General features: G+C 38.0%; 1 protein-coding gene across 2 annotated transcripts in view; it reads right to left on the reverse strand.

Annotated features, from left to right (window-relative positions):
• Positions 1 to 3,476: 3,476 nt before the first annotated feature.
• LOC105477986 (BRMS1 like transcriptional repressor) overlaps positions 3,477 to 25,177 on the reverse strand; it is a 49,542-nt gene continuing 27,841 nt past the window's right edge. For both annotated transcript variants that reach the window (XM_011734919.2, XM_011734920.2), the window contains 6 exons: positions 13,147 to 13,243; positions 11,886 to 11,969; positions 10,842 to 10,906; positions 10,084 to 10,123; positions 7,459 to 7,585; positions 3,477 to 5,105 (listed from right to left, as the gene is read on the reverse strand). In XM_011734919.2, the coding sequence (XP_011733221.1) occupies positions 4,988 to 5,105; positions 7,459 to 7,585; positions 10,084 to 10,123; positions 10,842 to 10,906; positions 11,886 to 11,969; positions 13,147 to 13,243 (531 nt within the window). In that variant the 3' untranslated portion in view covers positions 3,477 to 4,987. The remainder of the gene's footprint in view (positions 5,106 to 7,458; positions 7,586 to 10,083; positions 10,124 to 10,841; positions 10,907 to 11,885; positions 11,970 to 13,146; positions 13,244 to 25,177) is intronic.

Here is a 25,177-nt window from a genome sequence, read left to right on the forward strand (position 1 = left end):
ATATGTACCTATATAAATACATCTGTAAAATAAAAGTTAACACCATGGAGTGTAAGGTTCAAATAAAAAACTACTAGTCAATGAATCATCTAAAAAGTACCTGAAGTCTTTAAAAAAAAAACTTCCTTAATAAGTGCAATTAACCATAGATGTACATAAACATAATATACTGAAATCACGCATTTGTCTTCAAACAAGTTCAAACACTTTACTATCTCTGCTATTAACAATGCCATTTTTAAAATACTTCAATAATAAATGAAATATGATATTTCCTTCAACATCCTTCTAACAGCCAATGTCATTTAGCCTCTGCTTAAGGGTCTGGTTTTCTCTCAGCAGTTGAACATCATTCCGTAACCTTTACTAGCAGAGATAAAATGCTACCACATGGCTTCTGAACTAGAATTATGATAATTCTCTCAAAAGAATGCAACAGTCTTCTGGCAAGGTCACCACCTCAAACCTGTATTAAAAATGGGAAAACAGAAAAGGAAGAAAAAAAATAGACTCTAAAGACTGTTACTACATAACTTCTTCTCTTGACCTTCCTTTAATGTGTCTTGAAAGGGAACAAATTAGCTTCAAGTTTAACAGCAAAGAAATTTTAGCCTTCTACCACTAAACAGACATATTTTTCAGAAAGATTAGCAACATAAGATAATCAACAGTTTTAGAACATCCAGACTATAAATTTTGGACCGAGTGCAGTGGCTCACACCTGGAATCCCAGTAAATAATCCCAATGTAATCCCAATGTAAATTATTAAACTAACACTTGGTGTACACTTTAATCTGCTGTAAATTGACCAGTCTAACATCTCCAGAATTGTCACTTTGGGGCAAGTATTAGTTTGCTAGGGCTGCCATAACAAAATACCGTAGACCAGGTGGCTTAAATAACAGAAATTTATTTTTTCACAGTTCTGCAGGCTAGAAATCCAAGATCAAAGACATAACTTCATCACCTCTCTCAAGTCCCTATCATCAAATATAGTCACATTCTGAGGTACTGGGGGGCAAAGTTTCAATATATGAATTTTGGGCTGGGTGTGGTGGCTTAGGCCTGTAATCCCAGCACTTGGGATTACGGCAGGCAGATCATGAGGTCAGGAGTTCAAGACCAGCCTGACCAACATGGTGAAGCCCCATCTCTATGAAAAATACAAAAATTAGCTGGGCATGGTGGCATGTACCTGTAATCCCAGCTACTCAGGAGGCTGAGGCAGGAGAATCGCTTGAACCCAGGAGACGGAGGTTGCAGTGAGCCAAGATCGCACCACTGCACTCCAGCCTGGGCAACAGAGTGAGACTCCGTGTCAAAAAATAAATAAATTGTGTGTGTGTGTGTGTATATATATATATTTTATCCCATAACAGATCATATAAAGTTTCTCTACCTATGAAATAGAAAGACGACTTTGGCCCACGATGACCAGTGAGGAACTACCCCTGTTAAGCCCTAACTGACACACCAGCCACAACTCCTGTACTTCATCTATAGACAACATAAGGAACGTTCATTTTCTCTAACTCCATTCTGAGCATTCATGTTCTTTTTAAAATATTTTATATTTCTTCATCTTTATCAACTAAAATAGTTTGCATTCCAATTTAGCAAGAAACCACATAAATCCTAAGTAATGTATTAATTCATCCTACATCCATTTTTTTTTTTTTGGAGACAGTCTCACTCTGTCACCAGACTGGAATGCAGTGGCACGATCTCTGATCTCCACTCATTACCTCCCACCTCCCAGGTTCAAGCAATTCTCCTGCCTCAGCTTCCCAAGTAGCTGGGACTATAGGCGTGTGCCACCATGCCCAGCTAATTTTTATATTTTTAGTAGAGATGGGGTTTCACCATGTTGGCCAAGCTGATCTCAATCTCTTAACTTTGTGATCCGCCAGCCTCGGCCTCCCAAAGTGCTGGGATTACAGGTGTGAGCCACCGCGCCCAGCCTATCCTACATTCATTTTCTTATAAGAGAAATTCATTTTAGTTCAGTTTTATTGTACCAGATTTACTGGGTCCAAAAACAAAAAGAAAAAAGTTAACTTCTCCTGTAGGTGTTAAGTAGATTTTTTCTCATTCTCTTAACTCTTATTGTAACAGAAATTAAAGTGCACAAGACCATCAAAAATACGTGATTTGGTTGTACCCTAAATATGGGGCACATGTCCTCAGGACCTCCTGAGGCTGTGTCATGGGGGAAAAAAAATAACATACATACATATATATATATATATATATTCCAGCCAGTTGTGCTGCCATATTGAAGGTTTCAATTCTTTCTACTGTTCCTGAAGCTTTGGAAGTTTTTCTTCATTTTAAATAATTATTAATGAGGCATACATGGTTCTGCAACTGGTGTTCCAAGTAATGCATACATCAGAACAACTTTTACATGAAGAAGGCTGCAAAAAGTACTCAGTGTCCAGCCCACCAATACGAACAGTGATAAAGGGGACAAATCAGGAGTGTGCCATTACTATTTGCCAATAATTACTAGTTGAAGAATTGCATTAGTGATACTTTGACAGTATCTCTTTTTACAAACTGGGAAACAGCAGGAGGGGATGGAACAAACATGAAAAACTAGGAGCTGTGACAATAAAGGTCCAGAAATTGATCCTGAGACAGAAGCTGATCACAAACACAGGAGCAGCAGCAGCCACTACATCACATTTTGGAGTTTCTAACAATTTTCCTAAATTAAACTTTATGACCAGACATCTAACAGCAAACTGCCAACAACAAAATATATTTTATAGCATTTTAGTCATAGATAAGCATATGCTTTTCTGAATTTTAATATTATGGTAGAATACTACATATGATATAAATACTAAAGTTTTAAAAGTAAATGTACTAAATCATAGTTTTAAAATAAAGATTTTCTAGGCCAGGTGCAGTGTCTCACCCCTGTAATCCCAGCACTTTGGGAGGCCAAGGCATGTGGATCACCTGAGGTCAGGAGTTTGAGACCAGCCTGGCCAACATGGCGAAACCCCGTCTCTACTAAAAAATACACAAATTAGCTAGGCACAGTGGCACGCACCTGGAATCCCAGCTACTCAGGAGGCTGAAGCAGGAGAATCGCTTGAGCCCGGGAGGTGGAGGTTGCAGTGAGCCAAGATTGTGCCACTGCACTCCAGCCTGGGTGACAGAGTGAGACTCCATCTCCAAAAATAAAAATAAAAATAAAAAAACAAAGATTTTCTATTTAGAATTTCATAACTTACACTGTACCTTTTAATCAAAATACAATATATATGCATATATTTTAAAATTAAGTATAACTTAGCTGTCTTGAAGATCTAAATATACCACAGAAAGTGCTGGGATTACAGGTATGAGCCACTGCACCCAGGCCACCCCATATCTATTAACGTAAACCAATTCAAATCTTTCTTAGAAGTGGATAGGTTATAAAAAGAACTAAATACACATAAGTAATCCAAGACACTACAAATCACACTCAAACACATCTTTTTATTATATACTAAATTTAAAAATACAAATCTTATTAAAAATGCTTATCAAACATTGTATACATAAGTACTGTCAAATACTATTGGGTTATGACATTATGTACATTTGCTAATGTTAGTTAGAAACAGAACAATGTAATATCACTTTGCTGACACTGAATTTCAGAAGTTAAGTGTTTTAAAATTTGGTAACTATGAAGTAGTGATCTGCACAGGAAGATGTTTGGAGAGGTAAAATAAGAAGAAAACAAACGGAATAACACAGATATTTCTGCAGTAAGTGTTAATGAGTAGATTTCTTCCTCATCCTCTTAACTCTTATTGTAACAGAAATTAAAGTGCACAAGACCACCAAGAATACTCGATTTGGTGTACCCTAAATATATACTACAGCCGGCTGTGCTGCCATATTGAGGGTTTTAATTCTTTGTACTGTTCCTGAGGTTTTGGAAGTTAATTTTGAATGTGGCTAAGGGAAGGGAGGCCAACACTTTCTAAATTGCACCAAATGGCCTTAAAGTGTAGCAATACCAAAGATAAAAATATTAATTTGGAAACAGATTCAAGGAAATAATCCCTGTCTACTTTGCCCTAGGAATAAAATTAGAATAGGACACAGTTTTACCTCTGGAAAATGCTTACTAAAATCTGTTTCAAAAGACCAGACATGTACAGCAAGCACAATACTGTCAGTTATTGTTCACCACTTATATACTGCATCATAAATACCAGGTATAAATACCTGCCTCTAAAGGGCCACTAGAAATACAGGTAGAAGCATGTGATCACTTTACGCTAATTTTACTCATTATGTATAATTTGTAAAAATAGGTCATCGCCCCACCATACAATTAAGGAAGAGGAAAAGAAAAGTTGCTATTCTACAAAAGTGCTCCTTTTAGCTTTCAAACCCAATAGCTTAATTTTGGGTAAAACAAGATTGTAAGGTACGGCCATCAGTTCTAAATAAGCTGATGATGCCATATATACATCCTCATATATATACATATATATATACTCATATATATATGTTTAAATTTCAGTTCTGATTTAACACTAATGTACTAGTACAAACCATTTATAGGAAACATTTTATAGACCTTATTTACAAACACACAATGAATGACAAAGATATGGAAAATTTTTAAAATTGCAGATAAATGTAGTCATAGTTTACTAAAGATAAAACAAATTTGCATAACTTTTTTAAAAACCAAAGAAAAATCTTTAGAAAGAAACCCCTAACATATACAGTATATCTGTTGGTCATCAGACCTAAGAGGCAAATCAACGTAAGGATCATGATAAAATTTTTATTACTGTTTCTTTTAATAACATATCAATGAGATCTACTTAGAGTACTACCTACAAATACACATTCTCTCATGATTCAGTGAGAATATTAAGTTATTGAATACATTTTTTTTACTCTCATGGCACATTACATTTGGTAACACTAATAAGGTAAATTTAGATAACACTTAAATCATGATTATGAATGTTTAATTGAATATTTTCCTTTCTGTAGCTGTGAAATGTAAAGCTTAGATTTGCTTCCATCAGGCCTCTTAAACCAAACTTCATCATGGTTAATTGTTGTAATTACAGCACTAAAAAGAAAAAAAAGAACGAACGAATGAATGAATTACAATATGTCTCCTCAATTCATTTTAGATTATTACCTATATAAAACCAAAATAAACTGGCCTACAACAGTAGACTCTGGTATATAATTGTCGTTTACCAGAATGCTGCATATCAGCAGTGCATGCTGCCAAAAATATCACATTCAGCAATACTTAGCAGATCATCCTTCTTTTCTTAATAGAGTTGGTAAAATTTACTATTAGCACTATTAAAAGCACGTTCTTCCTACTCCATCCCCACCCCACCTCTTAAAAAAACAAAACAAAACTGGAGTTAAAAGCACTACTTATCTGGTATCATACTTGTAACTCATGTCAGCCCTGGCTTCAGAAAATCTTTCAAATACTAATCTCTAATTCCCAATATCAAACCATCTACAGTACTTTTATACCAGTTTTTTTTTTACACTACTAATCTTTACATAAAAAGATCTACTTCTTGAAATAGATGTATATTTTATTCTTTTTTTAAATTATTTATTTTTTATTTATTTATTTTGAGACAGAGTCTCATTCTGTCACCCAGACTGGAGTGCAGTGGCGCAATCTCAGCTCACTGCAACCTCCACCTCCCAGGTTCAAGTGATTCTCCTGCCTCAACCTCCCAAGTAGCTGGGACTACAGGCACATGCCATCATGCCCAGCTAATTTTTGTATTTTCAATAGAGATGGGGTTTCACAATACTGGCCAGGCTGGTCTTGAACTCCCAACCTCGTGATCCACCTTCCTCGGCTTCCCAAAGTGTTGGGATTACAGGTGTGAGCCACTGCACCCGGCCTAATTATTTATTTTTTAAAGAGTGAATAGGAATTTTTTTTTTTTTTGAGACTGGGTCTCTCTGTCACCCAAGTTGAAATGCCACAATCAGGGTTCAACCTCCCAGGCTCAAGTGATCTTCTCACCTCAGCCTGAGTAGTTGGGACTAAGGGTACCTGCCACCACACCCGAATAATTTTTTTACTTTATAGAGACGGGGTTCTCTACAAAAAGACCAGCTAGGGCTGGTCTCAAACACCGTGGCTCAAGTGATTCTCCTGCCTTGGCCTTCCCAAGTAATGGAATTACTACAGGAAAGAGCTATTCTACCTGGCCTCATCTCTTTTTAAACAACTCTTATGCTAAGTAGTGGTAAAATATCTCAAAAACAATAAAATAAATAGAAGAATCCAGGAGTATCATATATAAACTAGTAGTTAGTTCAATGAGCTTCTATGAGAAAAGCTATTATACACAATGTCCTAAAAATTTAAAGACAAAATTATAATCTTACAATTAAAACCACTGTATTTGGAAAATGTGTACTGTAGACTAAACTCAAGTTGTTTTATTTACCACTGATACCTACAAAACCATATTTTGTTACCACAGAAGGTACTACTCTGAGAATTATATCCTACATCACTGGAGAATGAAAGATGATGAACATTAATATTTTCAAAAGGTCACAACCACATAAAACTTAGAAGGCTATATAAATAGTTTTATAAACTTTATTTAAGCCTAGACATATTATTAGGACTTTTAAAAGGCAGTTTTCAAGTTACACTTCATTGTTGTTGTTATTGTTAGAGAGACAAGGTCTCACTCTGTTGCCCAGCGTGGAATACAGTGGTGTGGTGAAATGAGGCCAAGAGCCTCAAACCCTTGGGCTCAAGCGATCCTCCTGCCCAAGCAGCTAGGACTATAAGCACACACTGCCATATCTGGCTAATTTTTTTTATTTTTTGTAGAAACAGGGTCTTGCCAAGTTGTCCAAGCTAGTCTTGAACTCCTGGCCTCATGCAATCCTCCTGCCTCGTCTTCCCAAATTGCTAGGATTACAGGTGTGAGCCACAGCACCCAGCCCTAGGTTATACTTTAATTACTATTAATCTTAAGGGTTTTATTAATTTTCCATTTATTTCCTACTCTAATTGATACAAATTCTTTTTATCTAAAATACTCTAACACATCCAAAAAAGTTAAAGATTACTAGTTCCACCAAAAATTCATAATAGTCTGGTTTAAGGGTCATTATAGCACAATCCTAACAATTCATCTACTAGAAGAATTAAGAAACAGGATCAGCTACCTGGCTAAAGAATTTCAACATTTCCCCTTGCATTAAAGTTTGTGTTCATAAACTTAATATGAAGTCTGGTTCATACATATTAACACTGCAGTCCACACATGATGTAAGCCATATGTCAAGTGAAAAAAAAGGATCCACAGGCAACTAATGATATAGGTACACTATGGAGGCAGGAAATCTTTCATTGACAACAATGTTGTAAATGACAATACTGAGCAACACTGAAATAATAAAGGCTTTTTTACCTTGTAGGACATTCATCTTTTTTATCTATACATATTGTTTGTCCACGTATATACCATTCACCATCATAATACAGTCTTCCCTCTTCAGATCTAGCACTGTGCAGATGTTTTTCCAGTTTCACAGGTGCTAAAGGGATCAGTTCAAAAACCGTAATATTAATAAAACACTGTCAGAAGAACAAAGGGTCTGAATATTAAGAATTAATATCAATCCATGCATATGTAAAAAAGGACTAAAAATATTTCTTAAATAACAAACCTAAAATGTAATAAAAAGATTTATTCCTTACATTCTTTTACATAATCATTAAGTTTTTAATATAACTACTAAACAAAGCTAAACAATGAACAATAAATCATCAATTGATTAATCAAGTACCAGAAGGGGAGGCAGGTATGTTATCAATTATTAGTGCTAATTTTAAGTAGTATATAAAATATAAATTGCCATATTTCAATTGAAAATTATACTTATTCTTTACCCTGCAGGCATCTGATATATCAAAAGAAGCAGAGTTTAATACATGTTCCAAGTGTTCCCCAGGCTTTTAATTCTAAAAAGGAAATGTCCTAAGTACAACTTCTATTTTTAAATTCCAGAAATCATCTGGCATTAGTCAGATAACTCATACAGGAAAAATCATCTTTTTTATGGAAACACAGTGTCAAAAGCATACCATGAAGTCATTCAAATGTTAGCTCCTGAGAGGGCTTCCCTAACTACTCTACCCACTTCTCAGCTAATTGTTATCTCAACTGCGCAGTTCTTTTAGAGTAATTACTATAATCTGTAACTATTTTCTTAACTGTTTATCTACATATATATGATTCCACCTCCCCTAAAGAGGCTTCAGGAGGTCCATCTTTTTTTTTTTTTTTTTTTTTACCATTGTATCCTCAGGGCTTAAAATACCATCTGGTATATTCTTTCATTTAACAAATGTTGTCTGAACACTTCCTATACACAAGGAAGTATGCTGGGGAAAAAGCTGTGACCAAAAGAGAGATGGTTCTAGCCTTTGTGGAGCTTACAATCCAGTTAGGAGATAGACAAAATTAAAAAGTACAAATTGAGGCCGGGCACGGTGGCTCACGCCTGTAATCCCAGCACTTTGGGAGGCCGAGGTGAGTGGATCACGAGGTCAGGAGATCGAGACCCTCCTGGCTAACACGGTGAAACCCCGTCTCTACTAAAAATACAAAAAATTAGCCAAGAGAGGTGGCGGGCGCCTGTAGTCCCAGCTACTCGGGAGGCTGAGGCAGGAGAATGGCGGGAATCCGGGAGGCGGAGCTTGCAGTGAGCCGAGACCGCGCCACTGCACTCCAGCCTGGGCGACAGAGCGAGACTCTGTCTCAAAAAAAAAAAAAAAAAAAAAAAAAAAAGACAAATTGAGTGAAGTGCTGTAAGTAAAACTAATAGGATACAATGCTGAAGATAACAAGAGTGGGAGGGAGACACACTCAACTATGATAATGAGATTCTCAAAAGGAATCTATTACCCAAAAATGTTAAGAACCACTGCTCTACAGGTCTAGGCAGCTGCTCTGGCAGTTAATTCCCCAGGGCAAATACTGCTGCAATGTCCTTACATAATACAAAGTTTAAAGGAATCACTGGGTTAAAAATAAAATGGAATTTTTTTTTTCTTAGAGATGGAATCTTGCTCTGTTGCCCAGTGTAGTGGTATGATCATGGCTCACTGGAGCCTCGACCTCCAGGGCTCAAGTGATCCTCCCACTTCAGCCTCCCAAGTAGCTGAGACTACAAGTACACACCGCCAAGCCTGGCTAATTTTTGTATTTTTTGTAGAGATAGGGTCTCATCATCTTGCCCAGACAGGTCTCAAACTCCTGGGCTCAAGTGATCCTTCTGCCTTGGCCTCCCAAAGTGCTGGGATCACACTAGGCAAGAGCCACCATGCCCAGCCTAAAACAGAAATTGGTCTCTTACAGATGACTTAAGCTGTTTAAATGTGACCAGAAATTCCTTTCCTAAGTATTTCAAATATGTTTTTCTTAAAAACATATTAAAAATCTAGCTTCATTGTCCTTAGAAGGATTAGGAAATCTCACCTATAGTGAAAGAAGGCAGAAATGGAGAAACTTATCCTAAACACTAATGTCAATCACATTTTGGCAGTGATTTTAGACTTAAAAAAAAAAAAATCAAGGAAGTGTAACTTGATATGAATTTTACTAAGGCATATCAGAATGTGTAAATGTCAGCATTCTGATCTCTCTCCTCAGAAAATGCACATGCAGAGTTTTGCACATAATTTCAGAGGATTCACAGAATCTCTGAAGCCAACCCACAAATTCCAAATACTTCCGCTACAGAATGACAGAGCCCATAAAAAACACCGCATAAATACTTTTTGAGTTACTGATCCAGTATTAGCAATAAGAATGTAGCTAAACGCTGAAAGAATTATACCACATTCAGAAATTTTGAAACTTTTACATGAAACAATGACTCCAGAAGAATTCCTCATAATTTCAGGTACGGTGTTCACTGATGAAATAAAACCACTGATGGGAGAGTTCTTTAGTATGTAGATGATTTAACAACCTTGATTCAACAAGTCTCCAAAGAGAGTATTTCTCAACTCAGACTAAATGACTTACGTTCCGTTTTCACTCTGTGTGGCCCCAATGTAGCCATTGCCTTAATGAAAAAAAAAAAAAAAAAAAAAAAGGAAGAAAGAAGTCTGAGTTCAGACTGAAAATATATTTTGGTGTCCATTTAATATATACAATACTACTGATTAACTCCAGAACAAAGACAGTAAAGTATAACCATTAGCTGCTCTAATAAATTTTTAATGTCTAAGACCATAAAGAATATGAGGGATAACAATTTCTCCTAGAGATGTTTTTAATACCTGAAATAATCTCTAACTCTCAATTAAGAAATTTACAAAAATGAAAAACTATAATATGGAAAACAAGCCTCCACTTTTAGGCAAGAACAGAAAAGACTATAATTCTTGAATGTTTAATGATAGGATGCAAGACACATAAGGGTTCAAATGTTCTTTTGTTCAACAAATATTTATCAAGTGTTTTCTATAAGCCAGAACCAGCTAAAGGACTAGGCACGGATGGTGATGTTATTCTTTTTGGGCAAACTAAATAAATGTTTTTTGGGCTTTTTCATAAATTATTAGTTATATTATAACAGAAAAAATACAAACTGCTGACTCTAACCCTTAAAATATCCTTGTAGTTCACTGTTATCTGTAATAGTATTAAATTGCCTTAGAAAAATGTTGCAAAAGCAAAGCATATTTACAATAATCATATTTTGATGTACTAATAAAAAAACATAGCATCTTAAAAAGACTATGAAAATACACTCATGTTCCACTGCTCTTTAATCATACCTTCCTAATTGTTGTCCAGTCTTCAAGAATATCAAGATCTTGTAGCATATAAACTATATAGGGACGTTGAATAGTCAAGGTCAATTTAGCTGTAAGAATAACACACTTTGAATTATATTTCCAAAGTACTATGTTTCAGCAAATGGAACAATGATTTATGGGCATAATGCTTTGGCATCCTAAATTCTAACTTCAAATTATTCTTCAAACCACTTAGTACCAGCATAAATACAGTCTAGTACTTCTGATGTCATAACTACATGCCCTTAATTCCATGATATCATTGATTGTAATATATATCACTAACCTAATCACTGGTTTTTAAGGTGGAGGGGAAAAGATGGGGGTAGAGGGATGGTACCATAGGGAATGCCAAAACTGAATATACATATTAATTTATACTCCAATTTCGGAAACATTTAAAAATGTTTTTAAAAAGTACACGAAGCTAGGCGCAGTGGCTCATGCCTGTAATCCTAGCACTTTGGAAGGCCAATGCGGGCTTGGGCCCAGGAGTTTGAGACCAGTTTGGGCAACATGGCAAAACCCCATCTCTACAAAAAATACAAAAATTAGCCAGGCGGAGTGGCACGCGCCTGTAGTCCCAGCTACTCAGGAGGCTAAGGTGGGAGGAGCACCTGAGCCCGAGAGGTTGAAGCTAAGGTGAGCCATGATTGTGCCACTGCACTCCAGCCTGGGTGGCACAGTGAGACCCTGTCTCAAAAAGACAAAAAAGTACATGAGAATTAAACAATCATACTGTATACTAAATGGCTATTTCACATCAAAGCCCTTGGTGAACAACAAGTCACATTAATTTTCAAAGTTGAGATCATGATTGAATTTCTTGTCCTCTCCCACCTCCCTTGACTTAAAGTATATACTATATCTTCTGTCTTCAGTCATTTTATAAATAAATCATCTTTTGCTTATTACAGGATCATGCAAATAAAGTCAATGTTTACAAATAAAAGTTATAAAGGCATGCACAATGGAAAAACATATATCAAGAAAAAAAGAAACAGAAAATTTGGAAAAGGATATCTGAAACAACAACTGGCTTCTTTTTGTCAGGACTGAAAGGATCCTTCCTCTTTTTTCTTGACTGAAGCTCATCATTCCACAGCTCTGGCAGGTAAATAAAGATTAAGTATTAGTGGGTTTCTGGTGAACGAAGGAGAAAAAAAGACTATAATTTTACGGTGGCTATTTAGTCACATGTAAAAATGTACAAAACTTCATTGGCAGTTGGGTATATATACATTAAGCTGTACATAATTTCATGAGTGCTACATGTTTAAGTTTTCCTCTGCCTTTATTAAAGCAAAAATCAATTTGGCACTTAATGACTAAGAACCGATTACCATACTGTCATGCACTTTGTAAAATTTATATTACATGCATTGTCTCACCTAATCCTCAAAGCTACCACTGAGGTAGGTATTATTACTATTTTCCTTTTACAGACAAGGAGATTGATTTAGAAAAGTGAAGTAACTGTCCATGGTCACCAGACTAGTAGGTGAGGGAGCACTGGCACTAGGCTCAGCTTATCTGACATCCCATGCCTACCCCAAAGAGAAGTAAACTTTGTAACAGATAAAGTAATATATACTCAAGAACTGTAGGATAACCTAGTAGACCTTCCACTCAATGCAGAAAACCTTTCTGTAATACCCTGAAAAAGCCAAATTCACACTTGACTGATCTAATCATTAATAAGTTATTCCTTTTTCTGAAACAAAAGTCTATCTCCCTATAACTTCTATCAGTTTGTCCTACCTTGTATGAAGTCAAAAAGGTTTTCATTCCTTCTTCCACATGACAGTCTTTTAAGACTTTCAGGGGAAAATATATACTGCAGCTAACTTCCAATACTATTCTTTTTTTTGTTTTTTGGGAGAGTCTGGAGTGCAGTGGTGCCATCGTGGCTCACTGCAATCTCGAACTCCTGGGATCAAACGATGCTTCCACCTCAGTCTCCTGCATAGCTGGGACTATAGATGTAGATGTGCAGCACCACATCCAGCCCTGACACTATTCTGCCAGTAGGTTCCTGTCATACTTCTGTTTCGTCCCTTGTCATGTGCTCCATTTTATACATCTTTCTAAAGTGTGAATTCAAATTACAATAACAATATAATCACCATCACATGAAATTCTTTAGAGCTCTTCCCCTTTTCTTCTTTCCTGGGACATTTCATTTACATAATATTAGTATTAGAAGACTAAGATATGATGAGACACTACAGTAAACCAAAGGTTTGGTGCCACTCAAACATCACAATCATATCATTCTCCTTACCTGAGGTAATATCAATGCTGTGCCTATCCTCTTCAAGCCTTCTTATCTTCTCCTCTAGTTCACTCTGGACTGTATCATATAGCAACAGCTTTTCGCTCTGGGGAGAAAAACAGATTATACTTAAGTAGAAGGAAAAAACTTGGTGTATTTTAATTAAGAGTACCAAATAACTTAAAGCACTTTAATATATGATGCTTTTGTTTGCTTTTTCAATTCAATTAAAAAATTTAAAGAAGAAATGTCAAATACATGAAAGAAATAAAACTAGAAAACATAGAATCTATGCATAGATTTAACTACATGCAATTACATTCTGTATAAGAACATCTAAATTATGGTAAGGTACATTTAGAGGTAAATATTTACTTAAAAAAAAACTCATAGCAAGCCCCTATGGCCCCTTTTAAACATAAGTAGGTCCCATCTGTCACCATAATGGAAAACTTATCCTATAAAGTACATAATTATAAAATGGATATTTTCTCAAAGGAATAATAATTGGGTCATTATGCCTCACTAATATCTCAGCATCATATTAAAATAGGCAAAGAGAAAGATTTAAGTACAAATTTTATAATTATTTAAAATAATTCAATTATAGTCTAAATTATAAAATTACAGACTAATCATATCCAAATCTCTCCACAAAATTATAGACAGACTGAATCGCTAAAACAGACAAGACTGGCAAATAGACTAGAACCCAGCTCTACTAGCTCTAGTCCATGTTTTTAATTATATAATGCTGTAGCCCTAATTTAGAAAGCCATAAAATGTACGTAATATATAAAGATTACATAAAAAACCTATAGCCACATGTTTATCTCTAGTGAAGGATATCAGATGATTGGATATAGCTAGATGTGACTGTCTTGTGGAAGCTATTGGGATATAGTTGGATATGACTATATGTAGAAAACACAGGCCACACCCATGTAGGCTGTATTCCTGGTGTCAATCAGGAAGCCCTCTCTCTTGAGTTTGAAATTTAGAAACTAGACATGCTTGAAGGGTTTCCTGAGTGTCAGGGAAAAGATGGCTTGTATGAATTTGAGGCAAGCCAGGAGCTAAGGAGAAAGCAACGTTGAAAACTAAAACTAGATTTCACATCAAACATGGTTTCATTGCATGCTGTTCTCTGTACTTACTTCCTTCTGCTTGTTCCCTTGCCTTTGGTAAAGCCTTATGAAATATTCCAGCCTTATCTATATTGTGCTACAAGACTTGGAAAATATCAAGAGAAAAAGGGAGTGCAGTCCCCCTCCACAAGACCATGGTAGCAGCTATAAATAGATCCAATCTCCCCAACCAAAGATGACTCTACATGCAGAGCTGGAGTGATAAGCCTTTTGCTTTTAAGAATATGAACATTTAATTGGAGTATTCTCTTTTCTTCCTATTGACAAATTAGGCCAAGTAGAAATTCTTTTAAAAATCCACTAATCATTCTTTATTATTTTTTAAAAAGCCACAATGAAACTGAAATGTTTGAAGCATTGAAAGCATCTCTAAACATACCAGAAGTATACTTTAAAGCAGAACTGCCATGAATCCATTCTCATTCTTATTTCTCTTTCTTTTTCTTGGAAAGTTTTCTCCCTTTTCTCTAGTTTCTCAAGACCCTCAAAAAGCTCCCCTGAAGGGAAAATGAAGCCCTAATGGAACAGCTAGAAGATACCAAGAAAAGAAGGGGGAAAACTCTCTTGCTTTGGTGACTGTGGAGGTTTTTTTATATATATACACTTTAAGTTCTAGGGTACATGTGCACAACGTACAGCTTTGTTACGTATGTATACATGTGCCTTGTTGGTGTGCTGTACCCATTAACTCGTCATTTACATTAGGTATTTCTCCTAATGCTATCCTTCCCCCATCCCCCCACTCCACTACAGGCCCAGTGTGTGATGTTCCCCACCCTGTGTCCAAGTGTTCTCATTGTTCAATTCCCACCTGTGAGTGAGAACATGCAGTGTTTGGTCTTCTGTCCTTGTGATAGTTTGCTCAGAATGATGGTTTCGAGCTTCATCCATGTCCCTACAAAGGACATGAACTCATTCTTTTTTATGGCTGTATAGTATTCCATGGTGTATATGTGCCACATTTCGTTTTCTTAATCCAGTCTATCATTGATGGACATTTGGGTTAGTTCCAAGTCTTTGCTATTGTGAACAGTGCCGCAATAAACATACGTGTGCATGTGTCTTTATAGCAGCATGATTTATGATCCTTTGGGTATATACCCAATAATGGGATGGCTGGGTCAAATGGTAATTCTAGTTCTAGATCCTTAAGGAATCGCCACACTGTGTTCCACAATGGTTGAACTAGTTTACATTCCCACCAACAGTGTAGAAGTGTTCCTATTTCTCCACATCCTCTCCAGCACCTGTTGTTTCCTGACTTTTTAATGATTGCCATTCCAACTGGTGTGAGACGGTATCTCACTGTGGTTTTGATTTGCATTTCTCTGATGGCCAGTGATGATGAGCATTCTTTCATGTGCCTGTTGACTGCAAAAATGTCTTCTTTTTAGAAGTGTCTGTTCATATCCTTTACCCACTTTTTGATGGGGTTGTAAATTTTTTCTTGTAAATTTGTTTAAGTTCTTTGTAGATTCCGGATATTAGCCCTTATGTCAGATGGGTAGATTGCAAAAATTTTCTCCCATTCTGTAGGTTGCCTGTTCACTCTGACAGTAGTTTCTTTTGCTGTGCAGAAGCTCTTTAGTTTAATTAGATCCCATTTGTCAGTTTTGGCTTTTGTTCCCATTGCTTTTGGTATTTTAGTAATGAAGTCCTTGCCCATGCCTATGTCCTGAATGGTATTTCCTAGGTTTTCTTCTAGGGTTTTTATGGTTTTAGGTCTTACGTTTAAGTCTTTAATCCATCTTGAGTTAATTTTTGTATAAGGTGTAAGGAAGGGATCCAGTTTCAGTTTTCTACATATGGCTAGCCAGTTTTCCCAACACCATTTATTAAATAGGGAATCCTTTCCCCAATGCTTGTTTTTGTCAGGTTTGTCAAAGATCAGATGATTGTAGATGTGTGGTATTATTTCCAAGGGCTCTATTCTGTTCCATTAGTCTGTATCTCTGTTTTGGTACCAGTACCATGCTGTTTGGGTTACTGTAGGCTTGTAGTATAGTTTGAAGTCAGGTAGCATGATGCCTCCAGCTTTGTTCTTTTTGCTTAGGATTGTCTTGGCAATGCAGGCTCTTTTTTGGATCCATATGAACTTTAAAGTAGTTTTTCCAATTCTGCGAAGAAAGTCATTGGTAGCTTGATGGGGATGACACTGAATCTATAAATTACCTTGGGCAGTATGGCCATTTTCACAATACTGATTCTTCCTATCCATAAGCATGGAATGTTCTTCCATTTGTTTGTGTCTTCTTTTATTTTGTTCAACGGTGAAGGTTTCTATGTTCAATAGTTATTTTGGGTTTGTTGTTGTTGTTGTTGTTGTTTTCTGATAGGAAGTCTCCCTCTGTCTCCCAGGCTGGAGTGCAGTGGCACGATCTTGGCTTACTGCAAGCTCCGCCTCCCGGGTTCAGGTCATCTTCCTGCCTCAGCCTGCCGAGTAGCTGGACTACAGGCGCCGGCCACCACACCCGGCTAATTTTTTGTATTTTTAGTAGAGACGGGGTTTCACCATGTTAGCCAGGATGGTCTCAATCTCCTGACCTCGTGATCCGCCCACCTCAGCCTCCCAAAGTGCTGGGATTATAGGCGTGAGCCACAATGCCCTGCAGTTATTTTGGTTTTTAAAAAAATTCTACTCGGCCGGGCGCGGTGGCTCGCACCAGTAATCCCAGCACTTTGGGAGGCCAAGGTGGGTGGATCACAAGGTCAGGAGACTGAGGCCATCCTGGCTAACACGGTGAAACTCCATCTCTACTAAAAATACAAAAAATTAACCAGGCGTGGTGGCAGGCGCCTGTAGTCCCAGCTACTTGGGAGGCTGAGGCAGGAGAATGGCATGAACCTGGGAGGCAGAGCTTGCAGTGAGCTGAGATCGCACCACTGCACTCCAGCCTGGGAGACAGAGCAAGACTCCATCTCAAAAAAAAAAAAAAGCAAAAAAACAAAAAAAACTACTACTCATAAGTATAGGTTTAGTTTCAAGATCCCACATCCCTCTAGTCTCCACATCTAGACTTACTGATCCTACTTACTAATAACCCCTTTCCCAGGCTGACACTGATGCTGTTTCTCATCAGGAGACCTTCAAAGAGCTCCAGGAAACTGGCCCCAGGCTTCCATTATTGTACCCACCTCACACGGACCTGTATTTAGAACTAACTCCTCTTTGGCAGTTCCCTGACTTACACGCGTCACAATTCTCAACTTCTATCAGGACTGCAGCCCTGGAAGATTTTCATGGGCTAATATTATCAGAGACTGACACATTAAAAAGCTACAATAGTTTTTTTTTTTTTTTTTTTTTTTAAAGCATACTGCATTGGAATAAAAAAATGCAGAACAGAATTTTAAAACTCAGAAACAGACCCTGGCTATGGAGAAATGACAAAGGTGACTTTTCAAATCATCTGGAAATCTGATATCAATAAATGACAACAGAAAAAAGAGTTTAGGCCAGCCACGGTGGCTCACGCCTGTAATCCTAGCACTTTGGGAGGCTGCGGCAGGCAGATTACTTGAGGTCAGGAGTTCAAAACCAGCCTGGCCAACATGGTGAAACCTCGTTGTCTCTACCAGAAATATAAAAACATTATCCGGACATGGTGGTAGACACCTGTAATCCCAGCTGTTCAGGAGGCTGAGGCACTAGAATCGCTTGAGCCCAGAAGGCGGAGGTTGCAGGAAGCTGAGATCACGCCACTGCACTCCAGCCTGGGTGACACAGCGAGACTCTGTCTCAAAAAATAAGAAAAATGAGTTTACCTATATCCTGAATAGGTTTTGCTTTACATTATACATAATTTACACATAAAAGTAAATGGACTAAAGAATTAAATTTATAGCCGGGCGCGGTGGCTCAAGCCTGTAATCCCAGCACTTTGGGAGGCCGAGACGGGCAGATCACGAGGTCAGGAGATCGAGACCATCCTGGCTAACATGGTGAAACCCCGTCTCTACTAAAAAATACAAAAAACTAGCCGGGCGCGGTGGCGGGCGCCTGTAGTCCCAACTACTCGGGAGGCTGAGGCAGGAGAATGGCGTGAACCCGGGAGGCGGAGCTTGCAGTGAGCTGAGATCCGGCCATTGCACTCCAGCCTGGGCGGTAGAGCGAGACTCCGTCTCAAAAAAAAAAAAAAAAGAATTAAATTTATAAAATGAAAGCTAAAAGAAAATATTAAATAATATATAAGAAATTTCCCAGAACTAAAGATATGAGTTTTTTTATTAAAAAGTTCATCTTGCCAGGCATGATGGCACACCCCTATATTCCAGCACTTTGGGATGCTGAGGCAGGAGGATCACTTGAGCCCAGGAGTTTGAGACCTGCTTAGGCAACATAGTGAGACCCCATCTCTACAAAATATTTTTTAAAATTAGCTAAGCATGGCAGCATGGGCCAGCTACTCAGGAAACTGAGGCAGGAGGATTGCTTGAGCCCAGGAGTTGGAGGCTGCAATGAGCTATGACTGCACCACTGTACTCAAGCCTGGGCAATAGAACAAGACTCTGTCTCTTAAAAAAAAATTCAAATAAATACATAAAATCAAAAGCTCCTTTGGGTATCCAGCACAATGAACAAAAAAAAGACCACATCAAAGCACATCATCTCACAATCCCACAATACCCAGATGAGAATAAAGAGAAGATCCTAAACGTATTCAGGAAGAAAACAGGTCATGTACAAAGGATCAGGAATCAAAATGGTAAGAGACTTTACAAAAGCAATGCTGGAAGCTAGAAGATAATGGAACAATGCCTTCAAAATTCTGAGGAAACATGATTTCTATCTAGAATATCATACTCTTAAGTGTGAGAGTGAAGATGTTTTCAGACAGGAAAGATGTGGTGGTTTTAAAACATGTCAAGTAATCCTTTGATACTCCTAACTTCAAATGGTAGAGACTAATACTCTTTCTTGAATATGGGTAGGACGGGCCAGGTACAGTGGCTCACGCCCGTACTCCCAGCACTTTGGGAGGCTGAGGCTGGCAGATCATTTGAGGTCAGGAGTTCAAGACCAGCCTGGCCAACATGGTGAAACCCAGTCTCTACTATAAAAAAGGAAAAAATAAGCCAGGCGTAGTGCAGGCACCTATAATCTCAGCTACTCAGGAGGCTGAGGCAGGAGAATCACCTGAACCCAAGAGGTGGAGGTTGCAGTGATCCGAGATCGCACCACTGTACTCCAGCCTGGGTGACTAAGCAAGGCTCCGTCCCCCGCCAAAAAAATGAGTAGGGCGTAGCAACTGACTTATAATGAACAGAATGTGGCAGAAATCTAGGTCATAAAAACAGTCACCTCTGTCTTGCTATCTTGGATCACTAAGTCTGGAAGAACCTGGGCACCAGGTTATAAGGACACTCAATCAGCCTGTGGAGAGACCCATGTGAGAACTAAGACTTCTCACCAAGAACCAGCAACAACTTGCCAGCCTGTGAATGAGTCACCTTGGAAGCGGATGCACCAGCCTAACCAAGCCTTGAGATGATTGCATCCCTGGCTGATATCTTCACTGCAACTTCATGGGATTGCCTGACCCAGAATCATCAAGCTAAGTTGCTCCCAAATTCCTGGCCACTAAGACTGCAAAATAATAAATGTTTATTGTTGCATTAAGCCACTAAGTTTTGGAGTAATTAATTACAAAGCAATAGACAAGCAATACAAGAAGTCTCCAAAAACTAACTTCTAGAAATCCTCTCTCAGGATGCTACTGAAAGATACACTCTATCAAACTTAAGGAGAAAATAAGATGCTAGCAGAGGAGAGGTGAAGGGGACATCAAGGTTGGTGGTAAAGAGATGCCCCCAAAAGACAGATGCAGCTGGCTTCCATCTGAAAGATGGAGCAGGAGGACAGGGGACAGGAGGGATAGAGGGGTTGCTTCCAGGAGGGAGTCCTTCACTCCCTTTCAGATGGAGGCCAGCTGCATCTGTCTTTTTGGGGCATCTCTTTACCACCAACCTAGATGTCCCCTTCACCTCTCCTCTGCTAGCATCTTATTTTCTCCTTAAGTTTGATAGAGTGTATCTTTCAGTAGCATCCTGAGAGAGGATTTCTAGAAGTTAGTTTTTGGAGACTTCTTGTATTGCTTGTCTATTGCTTTATAATTAATTACTCCAAAATGAGGCTGATGGATTATCTGGTGCATTTGATCGCAGAGAAAATAGGATTAGAACTTCAGTATCTGAAAGAAGCAAATATGAGGGGCTTTTCTAAGTCATTCTAGAAGTCATCAGAAGACACTGTTTACAACTAACTTTAAAACAAGAAGCAGTTTTGACCTTTACTGGACAGTAGTTTAAATATTCATATATTGAAAACTTATGAAAGGTCCAGTGTTTTTTGTTTTGTTTTGTTTTTTACTTTTCTTGAGTCCATTAAGTAACATGCTTTTTATTTTGTGGAATACTCAGGCTTCGTGAAAAATCAATAAAACTGTATATGTTTAGCTTAATTAAAAAAAAAAAAAAAAAACAGCATTAGGAGGCCTTCATAGATCTGCTAGGGTCTGTGGGAAGAATTGATAAACACAGAGAAAACTAACAAATAATAAATGAAGCAAGTATTAATTCCAAAGTTTAAAAAAATACCCAAGATGGCTCACACCTGTAATTCCAGCACTTTGGGAGGCTGCGGCAGGTGGATCGCAAGGTCAGGAGATCAAGACCATCCTGGCTAACATGGTGAAACTCCATCTCTACTAAAAATACAAAAAATTAACCAGGCGTGGTAGCGGGCACCTGTAGTCCCAGCTACTTGGGAGGCTGAGGCAGGAGGATGGCGTGAACCTGGGAGGCGGAGCTTGCAGTGAGCCGAGATTGCGCCACTGCACTCCAGCTGGGAGACAGCAAAACTCCGTCTCAAAAAAAAAAATTTACACAAGAAAAATTTTAAACATAATGTAACTCTTGACTCAGTAAACAATATTTAAAATTTAAAACAAAAATTGTAACAACAGTATTAGAAGAATGGAACAGAAAAATCTTCAGCTTACATAATAGGAAACCAATAGATGATGTTTAAAACTGCTTTATTTAGAAATATGAGGGCCAGGCGCAGTGGCTCATACTTATAATCCCAGTACTTTGGGAGGCCAAAGCAGGAGGATCGCTTGAGGGCAGGGGTTCAAAATCAGCCTAGGCAATATAGCAAGACCCCCATCTCTATAAAAAAAAATTTTTTTAAAGAAAGGAATATAAGGGTAAAAATCCAAAGCAACTGATAAATGAGTTAGAAATATAATTGCCACTGGGATATAGAATTTAAAAATAGGACAAGAGACTGCTGTTTTTCATCATAAATTATAAGGCTATGCCTTCAAAAATATATACACACATTACTTGCTAACAACATATATATGTGTGTGTGTGTGTGTGTGTGTATATATATATATATATATTTTTTTTTTTTTTTTTTTTCCTTGAGACGGAGTCTTGCTCTGCCGCCCAGACTGGAGTGCAGTGGCACGATCTCATCTCACTGCAACTTCCACCTCCCAGGTTCAAGTGATTCTACTGCCTCAGCCTCCCAAGTAGCTGGGATTACAGGCGGGTGTGACCACGCCCAGCTAATTTTTCTATTTTTAGTAGAGACGGGTTTTATCATATTGGCCAGGTTGGTCATGTACTCCTGACCTCAAGTGATCCGCCTGCCTCGGCCTCCCAACGTGCTGGGATTACAGGCATGAGCCACCGCGCACGGCCATAGCAAATTTTTCAGAAGAGTGTCTACAGACATAGCATGCTCATAAAATGCTGCTTGAAAATAAGTTAGGATACAAAATAGTACATTCAAAATCATACCAGCTGGTTTTTTGAAAAATAGGCCAGGCATGGTGGCTCACACCTGTAATCCCAGCACTTTAGGAGGCTGAGGTGGGAGATTACTTGAGGCCAGGAGTTTGAGACCAGCCCCTGGGCAACATGGCAAACGCTGTGTCTACTAACTATACAAAAAATTAGCCAGTGTGGTGGCAGACGCCTGCTGTAATCCCAGCTACTCGGGAGGTTGAGGCACAAGAATAGCTTAAGCCTGGGAGGCAGAGTTTACAATGAGCTGAGATCACGCCACTACACTCCAGCCTGGGCGACAGAACAAGACTCTGTCTCAAAAACAAAACCCCAAAAAAAAGTACATACTTATTAACAGTGATTACCTCTGGTTGGAAGATTATAGTTGATTTTATCTTTCTTTAGACTTATTTCTCAATAGTCGTTTACTAATGTCATAATCAGAAAAAAATTAAGTGAATAAACAACCAAAAGATCAGACCCCTGAATACTTTTCACCAATTTTCTCAAGAACCTGAATCCTAACATCACCACTGAAGGCTTCTGACTGAGACCTTGCTACCATCTGCTGTCAGATCTTAATAGTCACATCTCAAGCCCTGCGGTGAGGCTTAACTGAGATAACCTAAATAAAGCATCTCCATCTGTCTTAGTGTCTGGCACACTGTCATATTTTATACATGTGATTTCCTTCCTTAATTTGATACAAACCATCTGCTGCCGCTCGCCCCTGTGGTTTCGGGGATACTTTCTGTATGCATGCCTGTGTGAACATGTCCAGTCCCTGGTCCTGCCCCTCCTCTCTATCTGCTGCTAAACAAACTTTTATTCTGACAATCGGCAGGGTGTCTTCCTTCTTTCCACTTCCCTTGCCTCGCAGAATTATTTCCGTATGAGTCAAATGTAAGAACAAAAGAATAAGCAGATCAAAAGCCCTGAATAATGACATTCAGATTAAATGGTAAACTGCATGAATGAGTAGAAAGAGCAAATGATTTCAATCCTGGTTCTGCTGCTCACTAATTTTGTGACCCTAAGCAAATTACTCAACTTCTACTAGCCTCAGTTAACCCATTCATAAAATCGAGATAATTCCTATTCCATAATGTTGTTGAAAGGATTAAAATGACAGAGTAAATATAAAATATACAGCATTTTGGATAGGTTACCTTTCACCCTGCTTCATTTCCTCTATCTAGAATGTCTATGAACTACCAGTAACTTCAGATTAATTATATAATAGATGATTTAAAACAGATTACATGTTAAACATAAAAATGTCAGGCCACAACTGAACTATTAATAGAAGACATTTAGGTTAATATTTAGCATCTCCATGACTTTCAAAGCTGAAAAATGATAGAAGAGAAAGAAGACCAATGTGTTTGCTTAAGTAAAAAATACTACTTGTTGACTTCTGCTTCTTCGAATACAGTGGACTAGATACCCAACACACCTAGACAGATTTCCTGGATAAAATATCACAAACATCCTTTTAAAGATATTCCTAAACTCTTAAGAAAATAAAGTTGTGGCTTGACACATGGCTCACACTTGTAATCCTAATGCTTTGGGAGGCTGAGGTGGGAGAACTGCTGAAGAACAGGAGTTCAAGACCAGCCTGGGAAACACAGCAAGACCCCCATAAAAAAAAAATAAGAAGAAGAAAATAAGGGATATCCCCAAGCACCCAAAATCAACAAGGAGCTAGAAACCAGCATGTTAACCTAATGAAGCTGTGGCTTCCTTAAAGGAATTTGCTGGTATCAATAACCTAGAGGCATGTTTTTCAGGGCTATCTGGGAAAAAGATAAAGGTCCTGGGCCTAATGAGAGTAGGGAACTGGAACTGGGATCTCTGCACAAAGCCCTGGAAGACTACAATGTGAAAGTAAACTAAAAAGATCCACCTGAGGGAAATATAGTATGTCTGTCTCTGCCTAGGCAGTAAGGGGCAGGGTGAGGGGGGGAGTTTTCCCTGAAACTATGTCCTCTCAAGCATAACTTCTATGTACTTGAAATTCAAACACAGACTACCTGCACCTTCCAAGAAATCCCAAGCACATAATTAGTCATTGGCTAGTGGCACACCATGATGTCTAGCTGAACAATCCAGCAGAAATAAAACTAGAGACTGAGGAGCTACATCCTCGGACCAGTGCTCACAGAATTCCTATCAATAGTCTGCCTTAGGTCAGAATCATAACATAGGAAATAAGCTGTGAGATATGGAAGAAATAAAAAACAGTAGACTTAGACAGCAAAGAACTTCAGATAATTTACAGAATAAAGAGATACGGAGTTCCAGAAGAAGTAGAGAAAATGGAACAGAAAAAATATCAGAAAAGATAATGGCTGAGAAATTTCCAGAACTGAAGGAAAATATGAATTCAGAAAGCACAACAAACCCAAGTCAGGAGAGAAAAATAATCTATATGGGGACACACAGTAGAAAAACCGAAGATCAACAAAGAGCTTAAATGCAGCCAGTAAGAAGGAAACCCAGCTTATCGACAAATGACTGCAGACTTGCTCTTAAGCACAGACTGTGGAAAGTAAGATCCTAAAAACTTTAAGAGAAAATAACTGTCATTCTAGAATCTTATATTCCCCTACACTGTCCTTCAAGAATTATTCCAAATAAAGCTATTTTCAGACGAATAAAAAGTGAGTTTACCACTAAGAGACTCAGTGAAGAGATGCCTAGGATGTTCTTTAAGAAGTAAAAAGGAGCCTACATGGAAGGGTTGTAACTCAAAAACAGTGAGCAAGAAACCAATAAAATATGGATAAACCTAAAAAGAACTAACTATATGAGACCAAAATAATGTCTCATTTGAAGGGGAAAAAGCAAGATGGAACTAAAATACTGAACAACTATAACTTGTATTACAATTTGGGAGGGAATAACTGTAGTTAGAGGGTTCTAAGGTCCTTTATAGTAAGAAGGTGGGCAGAGTTAATAATTTTTAGATTCTATTAATATAGATATGCATGCTGAAAATTTAAGGCAATTATTAAAATAATAGAAATGGAAGGTATGAGGGTAATCACTAACAGAAATAGAGGATATAACTTTATGACAAAATTTTTAAA

The sequence above is a fragment of the Macaca nemestrina genome, chromosome 7 (assembly GCF_043159975.1).
Source record: "Macaca nemestrina isolate mMacNem1 chromosome 7, mMacNem.hap1, whole genome shotgun sequence".
Taxonomy (NCBI): Eukaryota; Metazoa; Chordata; class Mammalia; order Primates; family Cercopithecidae; genus Macaca; species Macaca nemestrina.